Source organism: Apteryx rowi, unplaced genomic scaffold (genome assembly GCF_003343035.1).
Source record: "Apteryx rowi isolate R43461 unplaced genomic scaffold, aptRow1 scaffold_81, whole genome shotgun sequence".
Taxonomy (NCBI): Eukaryota; Metazoa; Chordata; class Aves; order Apterygiformes; family Apterygidae; genus Apteryx; species Apteryx rowi.
In genome coordinates, this window is record NW_020451105.1 from 591,342 (window position 1) to 601,438 (window position 10,097).

The 10,097-nt window shown below is 35.9% G+C and overlaps 1 protein-coding gene across 1 annotated transcript in view; it reads right to left on the reverse strand.

The window, feature by feature from the left end:
- Positions 1–10,097, reverse strand: part of CAPRIN1 (cell cycle associated protein 1) — a 34,957-nt gene that overhangs the window by 13,678 nt on the left and 11,182 nt on the right. The window contains exons 4-9 of the mRNA XM_026089324.1: positions 10,022–10,093; positions 7,315–7,553; positions 7,107–7,189; positions 4,865–5,002; positions 3,850–3,902; positions 3,677–3,763 (exon numbers count right to left, since the gene is read on the reverse strand). Coding sequence (XP_025945109.1) covers positions 3,677–3,763; positions 3,850–3,902; positions 4,865–5,002; positions 7,107–7,189; positions 7,315–7,553; positions 10,022–10,093 — 672 coding nt within the window. The remainder of the gene's footprint in view (positions 1–3,676; positions 3,764–3,849; positions 3,903–4,864; positions 5,003–7,106; positions 7,190–7,314; positions 7,554–10,021; positions 10,094–10,097) is intronic.

The window sequence follows — 10,097 nt, forward strand, 5'->3', positions numbered from 1 at the left end:
CAGTCATGACAAATGATTACAGGTCTGTAAACTTGAACTCCCTCTTAACCACCCTCAAAGCTTGCAATTTTTTTTTTCTTTTTTTTAAACTTCTCAAAGTATCTTCTAACAGTTAAGTGCCTACTCCTTGCTTGGATATCCAAACATTATTCACAGGTGACATTCAGCACCTGCAAGTGCCTGCCAGTCTGAAATGGCTTTTCCCTTGACCAAATCCCTAACTGTACCTACATTCCTCTTTAAGATTCCATTCACAAGAATTAGCTGTCTAAAGAGAAGCTCTTCTGAGAATTCCCATGGAAGTATACCCTAAGGCTGCCAACAGTGGAAAACAAGCATGACCCAACTCTGCTTTTCTGTATTACACAGTCCCCCAACTGCAAATTATGGACTGCTACCAAAATCAGTAATAAAGTCCTGCGAGCAAAGTATTTGAAATATGTTGTTTACAGCACATATATGGAGCCCTCTCATAGCATAAAGCTCTAAAACAACAGGAAAGAAAAAAGCAAGCCAGAGGACTAGATTAAATTTCACAGGTAAAACCAGCAGCTACTGACCTCCTATACAGTTATTATAAAAAGGTTTTTAATTATCTGACTTCCATCACTCAACTTATGTAGTCCGAGTCATTCATAACAATTCAGTATTTTCAATAATCAAGCATATGAACAGGGACAAAATTTTATTAATCCTTTTTCCACAAATATTACAGTACTAACCTCAGATGATGCTTCATATTTTACAGTGTCTTTTTCAAACCTCTTTTTAATGTTAAAAGGAATTGTTTAGGACCTATTCCTTTCGTCTTGCTATCCCTACGAGGTACTTTGACAAGGTTTAATAATAATGTTAGGATAAACAAACAAACAAGTTAAACTTTTGCTTATTAAGTTGCTAATAAACAGGCTCTATTTCCAGCTTTTTAACACAATCTGCTTCATGAAAAAGCTACAGAGATTACTTACACATAAGGATCTTCATTAAAAAAGCACCCAGCAACTTACTGCCCAACCAAAACATCTCCCTTCATCTGGAGCGACAGCAGCAAGCCAAAACAATTTTTAGGAAGGCCGAATCTCCCAAGAGTACTTGACTCAAAGTCCATTCCTACCACCTAGGTAGGCAGAGCTGCCCAAACAGGATAAGAGGAGCATAACAGGGTACAGAAGGCCAGGGGCAAGTGAGAAGAGGGAAAAGATGAAAGGCAAGAACTGAAGCTTAACAAGACCACAGGCCCTCCAGAATGAACTTGTATTCTGGCTTTCACAGAACACTGTTTCCAATTTTGCGCAACACAGAGAACTGTACACAGAAGCAGGTTCAGTCACTGAGGTAGTCATTAGAAAGGGATGAGGGGAAAAAAAAAATCCAGAACTATGACCAATAAAGGACATCATCAAAATTAAAACATTATTTTAATCCAAAGATAAATATGCTTTGAGAATTCACATGCAAATTCATTAGTTTAAAATGCATGAAAGGCTCATACAGAAGCATCACGTAAGATACTGTCACTTCTCAAACTATCAACATACCACAGAAATCTCAAACGTATCAACTTATCTACTTGATAGCTACTGCAGAAAATTAATGTGATAGATAGCCTTCTTCACAAACAGTGATAGAAATCTTCTGCATAAACGTTCTCTTTCAGAAAACTTATCTTTCAGAACATCTATCATTCACAGTTCTTAATATACTAAAGTTACAACTATCTTGAGCTGAGGCACAGAAAAGCTCTATAGAATAAATACCACCATCTTCCCTAAAGACAGTTCAGTTTCATTCCCATGAGGAACAGGATTTTGCTGCAAGAACAGCAAGAGTCATTTCCAGAGACAGTTATTCTCAATTTCCCCTTCTTGTGTTAAATCCCATTAGAAAATAAAGTTCTTAATTATGAAGAAGCAGTCTTCAACCCTAAGTATTTGTAAAATGCTCATTTATACACAGTCCAAGAAATTGGGACAGAAAGGAGAACTGAAGTATGTATTCTTACTGCTTTTATTTTTTTATAAAAAACAAAACTTATATATATAATCCAGGTTTAAAGGATGAGTAATGAGGTACGGAAAATTATGAACTTCTGAATTAAGTCTGATACAAAACTACAAACTGTATTCTTTTACCATACTAGTATGGTTACTGCATATTATTATTTCCCATAAGGATGTATCCAAGTTTTCAACTGTGCAACAAGTAGTCTTAGACTTTAAAAGAAGATAGAAACACAACAGGCTTCAGGCATAACAATATTTCCTGTACCCTCATGTCCTCATCCACACTACTTATAATAAGGACTATGCAGAACTGGGCTACTCAGAACACTTAGTATAAACACAGATAAAATTCAGATATGTTTCAGAATAGACAGAATCCAATCAAGCCTTAAGTTAAAGTGTTCATTTTATTGTAATCGCTCAAGCATACCCTCCAAAACATGCACCCCTTTAAAGCATGGTTTTATTGGGGGAGGTTTTTTTGTTATGTTTTAATTTCTTAAATCACATTCCACAGTGATGATATTTTGAGTTTTTTAGTAAGGGAATAGAGTACTATGACAAGATACCACCAAAATTGTTTACATATATGGCAAAATTGTCCAGTTAGTTATAGAAGCCTCACATCCATCCTAAGTATTATTAATTCTCTTAACAGTCTTCAACATCACAAAATATGAATTTCATCTAGACTGAATATAGGATCTGACAAAATGGATAATTGCATCAAGATAGCTCCTCTCTTCTTCACCTCTTGCAGGGATGATGAATTCTTACTTTGCTTTGATGCTTAAAGAGCCTCAAGACACCACATACAATTAAAGGGAAGAGAGTCTAAAAAACTGACCACCTGGAACTTGCTGAGGCAGAAGGCTAAGGTAAACCACAGACTAACATGCCCCAGCACTATTCATGTCTGTTGCTAACAGAGAGAGACAATCCAAGCACCCAACATATCAAAAACTTGAATGACTGTACATGACTATTCCTTTTAGTGTGTGTGAAGAACACTCATTCTAGTATAATAGAATGATGGACCTAGTATTTCAAACTAAAATGGGAATAGATCCCAACAGCAATGTACCACAAACATCACAAGTGAACACTCACACTCAACTGCGAAGTAGTAATGAGTTAAATACTTATGGTAAGAACAGTATTTCTTAAAAGCAAAAAGATGAGAAGCACATTTAGGTATATTTCAAGAGAGAATTATGTGTATACGCAGTATGGAGTAGAGATGAGTTGAAAGACAGATTTTCAGCGGTCTCTCCATGGAACTGCACAAATGCACAACTACGCCATGCTGTCTGCAACTGCGTAGCTCAATTTAAGTACTACATTTGCACCAAAGTGTTTTGTTTTTTTTTTTTTGGCTTAAGCCTCCAAAAACATCATTCCTAGCTTTTAAATCCCATTTCTCAAGCAAGCCACTGTTGTACAATACAAGTTTTCTACAAACTTAGCCAGCCTGCACAGTTCTTATTTTAAGTACTCCTGAGCTGAATACATAATTGAAGAATAAGTGGTCAAGTCCAAGCCTATTTAAATATACATATATAAAATAAGGAGGGATTGGGGGAGTGGGGGGAGCACAACACTAAAACCTGTCAAGAGTTGTGATTCAGTGGAAACAGGGATTGCAATTTTACCTGCAGTACACAAGATCTTACCTCAACCGTTTCAACTGTCCACTCATCTACCTGTTCCTTCTCACTACTGCTGAACTGAGTCTCTGCCATGAATTGTCTGTTTACATACTAAAATAAAAATAAGAAAGGGTATGAAAGTAAAAGTACGTGGCATTAAAACTGTACAAAGTGACAATCTTTCCAGTGAACAATACCTCAGTTGATTCAACTTCAGTTGGTTCAGTAAATTCTTCTGCTGCATCAGGTTCTGTAAGAAAAATATACCATTTTCAGTGAACAAGCATGTTACAGACCTAAAAGATACAAAGGTATCAGATAAAAAGTATCTTCTCCCAGTAAAAGTAGAATTCTGAAGAAACTTGATGCATTTGCAGTAGTTATTTGCTTTACCAAAAACATCGGAAGTAGTATTATGGACAATTAGTACACAGGAGTACAGCTAGATACATGAATAAACGGATGTACATTTACTCTTGAGTGACATTAATACCTAACATCAGAAGCTTACTATACAGTAAGGAAGGAGTTACCTCTTGATACACCTTCAAAACTGGAGGAAGGGGGAGGGGAAGGAATGCAAAATTATGATTAGATCTTAAGTTAGAAACTCAATATTGCTGCCTCAAAGAATTAAGTACCTCTTGGGCTCAGAAACAAACCTAAGATCACAAGACAGAAAAAGAAGAATCATATCTCAGAATACAGAAAATAAAGACATCAGAACATTAACAGAAAATGGAGCAATAAAGATATCCCAAGTTTTGAGGGAGGGGGGGAATCATTTTCTATTTTTGCTATGAAGAGTTGCATTCAGTTCCCGCAACTCCAATTTCCTCCACTACATAACTCCAAAGGGGAAAAAAATGAGCAGAAAACTAAGTTTGTTACTATGCCCTCAAGTTTCTTCAAGTATGCTACAAAGAACTCTTCCCTTCTAACAAAGGATTAACTGGTGGAACCACTGCAAAGTAGAAAAGCTTCACACAATCAGAACTTTTATCTTTGATCATTTTAAATATTATAGACAAACCAAATTTTGTTTATAAATTGTAATGTGAAGCTCTACAGGAATCTGAAGAATTTGGAGGCAAGTGTTTTTTTGCACTTAAAATTGCATTTATAGTTTAATCATTCTGATGAATACCAAAAGACAAGAGAGCACAAGACTACAAACACTATATTAATCACAATGGATCTTCATATTCTTACCAGCTTCTACTACAGGATCTTCCACTGCAGGTGTAGGTGCTGTCTCTTCTTCCTCACACAATCCATTCTGATGGTTATGGGTGCTATCAAAGTAACTTGTTTGAAGAATACGTTCAACAATCTCCTTTAGAGCTTTATCTGGGAAAACAGATTAGTTTCAGATTAACAGTCACTCAATCCTAATTATCTTTTCTTTCCCCACAAAGATCCCACATGTTTTATTATTCATTTGCTGGTAAGTTGTTGTTGCCCTGAGCTAATCACAAACACTACTGTTCCAGAACTAGCGTCTATATTATTAGATCATAAAATACAACCTTAGATCACAAAAATCTGAAGGGCAAAGTCAATAATAACAGTACGTAATATTTTTCTGCAAATCTGTGAAACACTTCAAAGTGAGGTAAAGTTTACCAATTTAATCACCATACTTTTATTACTGCTATTTCAAAAAACCTCTGGTTGCTCATTTTTGAGTTTGGAAAGTTTAGGAACGCAAAGTTTTGACTGTAGCTGAATTTCTTTGTAATCTACATAATGCCTTCATTAAAAAAAAAAAGGAAAAAAGAAAAAAGCTTACAGTAAATCAAATTCTTATAGATCACCTGTGTCAGAATAAACAAATTTACAGAAGTGGCACCTTTGTAGGGTTTTTCCCCCCCTAAGGTAAGTGGTTCAGAACAGGCTTCGGAAGAGAAACAAGCAAAAACTTGTACACACAGTGCCTCAGATGAACACTGTGGCTTCTTAAGCCAAAACAAATCAGCACAGCCACATTGGCAAGGCAGTATTACTGACTGTCTAGGCCGACAAAAAATAAAACAGATTGAAAATGAAGATTCACAATCCACATTTGGCAAGTGATGATGCTCATTATTTGCATCAATAGACACACACAAAAGAGCACAGAAATACAGTAAAATTAATCCCAAGTTATAGGACAAAACAAACCTGCAACGGCTGCCAACAACGTCACTAAAAGCTCATCTTGAGATCCAAACACAATATTCAGTGCAACTTAATTGAGTAACAGAATGACTGGCTCCCTAAGGGGCATATATCATCTCTCTCCTGAGAACTACTCCCACACCTTCCCTTTCCTCCAGCTCTTCAAAAATACATGGTACCTATCTTCTCATCCTCAGCAACATGAATCTACAAAATGTGATCTAACATCACAACCACATGAGACTAACCTGAGTCCTTGTAAAACAAACATTAAATAAAAGATACTAACCTGGTACCTCCCCAAAATTTTCATTTTAACAGTATAAAAAAAATTAAGGATTCCTATTTTGGCACAAGCAATGAAAGTCTTATTACCACTAAGGCCATGTTATGTTACAATCCTCTGTTTATGACTCCGTAGTAAAGTAAGTTAGCATTACAACTGTTATCTATCATTTCACTTTCTATGAAGAGAATAGAAAAAAACTCAACATCTCAGCATTATTATACTGTAACAAACATAAATTAAAAAAGTAAGAAAGTTGTTACCTATTTTACCTACAAAAAAAGATAATCTTCCCTAAAACTTTCCTTATTTGTTTCCAACCAGGAGATTTAAAAATCCCCACAGTACAAAAAGCATATCCTTAAGATAAGCCATATTTGCAATAAGACATGATGATTTAGTCTTTATTTACAATTTAGTTTGATTTCAGAAACAGTTATACCTATGACGGAAATATTAAGCGCCTTGCCCCCCACAATTCTGTTCTACTTACATTCAAAGCATAGTGTTCAGCATACAGAAAAGTAACTAGAACTGTAACTTTAAGAGGACATAAAAACACTCATTCTACTTTTAGAATAGGGCAAGAGAGAATGCCCTCCTCCCTTCTTTTTTTAAGCAGGGAGGAGACAAGGGAATGTTACACTAAAAAAGGCCATGCCAGTTTACATATTAGGTCCTATTACTGACAAAGCTCCCTGTCCAGACAGAGGGAGACAGATTTCCAGAGAACAAAGAATTGCTACTAAGCACCAACAGCAGCAAAATATTGATGAAATAGCAGAAACAGACTCAGGTAAGTATTGAGTAATGCTGCATCAGTAACAAATACACAATGCAGTAAGTTTACACTTCATAAGTTAGAGTCCAGATAAGGTCCAAAATAAAGTACCTACTCTAAAAAACTACAAGGATATTTAGCAGTCAAAGTTCTTTGATGTCAAATGTTGTATCTTAGTTCTAGCACAAATTCAGTGTGCTGCCTCTTAATACAGAAAATATACTTACATGTTGTTCCACAAACAGGTTTTTCTTTCCCCTCCAGTAAGTCCCACAGGTGAACAGATGCTTGCTCATACTGCTCATTCAACCTTAAAAAACAAACAAGCAAAAAATAACAAGAGTATAACAGATTTCTTACTGAGTCTTTAAATGATAATGGGACAAAATACCATTAACAGATTGATAATTATAGAGTACTTTACTGTAAGTCTACCTCATGTTCATGTCCCGTTCAGGGTAAACTAGCTTGTAAAATTCATCCAGTGTTGTCAGCTCCTCCTCTGTCAGTACCGGTACTCCATTTGATCCTTGTTTCAAGTCGTTGCGTACTTCATCATCACCCAACTTGTCCAAAATAAACTGTAATTCTAGTACAGTCTTTAAACGTTTCTGCTCAGCTTCTTCTCGCATTAATTGCTCCCTGCGAGCTGTCTTTTTTATTGTTTTCTGGATCTGCTCAAAATGAAAAAGGAACTTTAAATTGCTTTGCCTTGTGATGAACTTAGGAGGAAAAAATTTAGGCTTGAAATATCTTTTATTGGTAGAGATGGATGTTGCTGTTGAACTGCAAATTATCAATACAACATTAGAGCAGAATAACTTGTGAAATAAGAAGAGTATCTTTTAAGCAAAGTCAAATGCCTGCAAATAAGACAAACTTTAGAGTCACAGCCACTGATCTTGATCATATTCTTATTTGAAGCCTGTGTTTCTTTACATGATTGACAAATAGTTCAGTAAACCAACCGTAGTTACAGTGTCTAAAGCTTCAGAGATCAAAGCATTACCTGAAACAAACCCAGCTTGGTATTCTCCGCTTCCTTTGCGAGTTATTCTGTAAAGTCCTAAGTAATTTTTATCTAGATAAGAGTGGCAAAAGTATAAAAAATAAAACATCTTTTAAGCGAACACCTTGGCTATTTACAACTTCTGGTTTCCATAACTCAAGTAGGACATACAGGAATTAGAAAAGGTACAGAGAAGGGCAACTCAAATGATTAAGGAGACAGAACAGTTGCGATATGAGCGGAGACTAAAGTCTCAGGCTCCTCAAGTTGGAAGAGTAAGGGTGATCCAGGTTTAAAAAAAAAAAAAAAAATCACAAAGGCCAGCAGATAAGGGAACAGAGTGGTTATTCACCATATTCCGCAATGGTAGGAGACACTCATTGAAACTAGGAAATCAACTCAAAACAGATAAACAAAAAGATTCCTGTTTCTTACATCCCATGGGAGGGAACTTGCTGAATTTTTTTGCCATGAAAGGCTGGGAAGATAGTTTCAGCAAGCTCAAAAAGGATTTAAACAAATTCATGGACAACAGGTCTACAGATAGACACTAAAGGGAACAGGAAGGGATGCGCCTGCTAACATTCTCCATTAAAGGACTGTGGATGCTGGAAGGTAATGGATGAGTGATAATGATCAGCCTTGTACTCTTATCCAGTACTGTCTACCACTGCTGTCATAACATTGGACTAAATGTCCCACAGGCCTGAACCCACATGTCATTTCTTATGTTCTTGTTCTTAATCCAAGCACCTAGCATCCAAAATACAGCTTGCTCACTTTGTAACTACAGAATATTTTAATCTTTTTAACAAATGTAGCTTGTGATAGTAACATTCTCTCTCTGAAACCACTGTTGGTTTTTTTTTTTTAAACAAAAGATTTTATATTCAAATCAGCTGTATGAGAGCTAACTCCGATTAGGGAAACTTGCAAGCAAGTTTGAAAGCAGAGAACCAATTTATTAGCCCCTGATTCACTAATTTCTTTCAAAAATCAGCTGACCAGGGGTATTAAATTTCAGAACAACCTTGTCAGAAGAAAAATGTTCTTGGTTACTAGCTTTTCACACACATACATGGAACCCTAATGCAAGACAAGCAAAGAAATGGCTTAAAGGCATATAAGTTTACAACTGAATCAAATGTAGAAAGTAGCTTATAATGTGTGGATGCTGATGCCCTTGAAATTACCACATAGTCTGTTCACAAACTACATACACTTGTTAGATCAGTCTGCTGTGCTAATATTGACTACACAATGAATTCCACCAATGTTACTCTTCTTTCCATAATTCATTAACTCTATAGTATTACTGCATTTAGAACTCTCCAATTCTGTAGGATGGGTTAAGCTTTCACCTTGCACCCAAGTTAATTTTTCTGTGCAATGTAACTGCAGAGGTCTAAAGTGCCTTGTTTTGTTTGAAGCTCCTGGCACAAAAAATAAAGGAAAGCTGCTCATATAACTGGAATTGCCTATTACAGTTTTAGAATTTATTTTTGATTACACCATTATTTTACATCCCTGATGAAACAAAAGAATTCTTGTTTTACTAGTAATCAGTTAACACTCATGAAAATCATATAAATCTTGAAACACGTCCCATGCTGTAGCTTCATTTAATTTACTGTTAGTAAGGCATAAGACAGCAAGAATCTTGAGAAAAGGACTGTACTACATCCAGTTGCTGAGACTTGATATCCTCTGGTCATATAAAGAAATAAAAACCCTCAGCATCTTACCAACGAGAAGAAAGCCTGTGAAATCCCTTCTTTCTTTTATAAAAAGTTACTACTGGCAGTAAGTGGCAGTATATAATACTGTATGACAGTCCTGTTTCACAATCAAACTGTTTCAAGAGTTATGTTTTGCCAAAAGAAAATATATTGTTTTTGTTACCATACCTTTATGTAGTCTTCAGAAAAATCTTTTAGGAAAAAAAAGTCAAAAAACCTGGCACTAACTAGTACACAGTAACAGAAAACAGCCAAACACACAAGACATAATGAACATTTCATCTTCTGTAAACAGAGGCTACTGAGCATTATCTAGCATTAGTGGACAGTTTGAAGCTCAAGTTGCTCTTGTTGTAGCTGCTAGCCCACATTGGACCATTTGCTCTTTACTTACATCTTGGCTCAGAGCCATAAAACTCCTCTGCAGTTCTTTAGCAAATTCCAGATTATTTGTCACTTCCTGATACTTT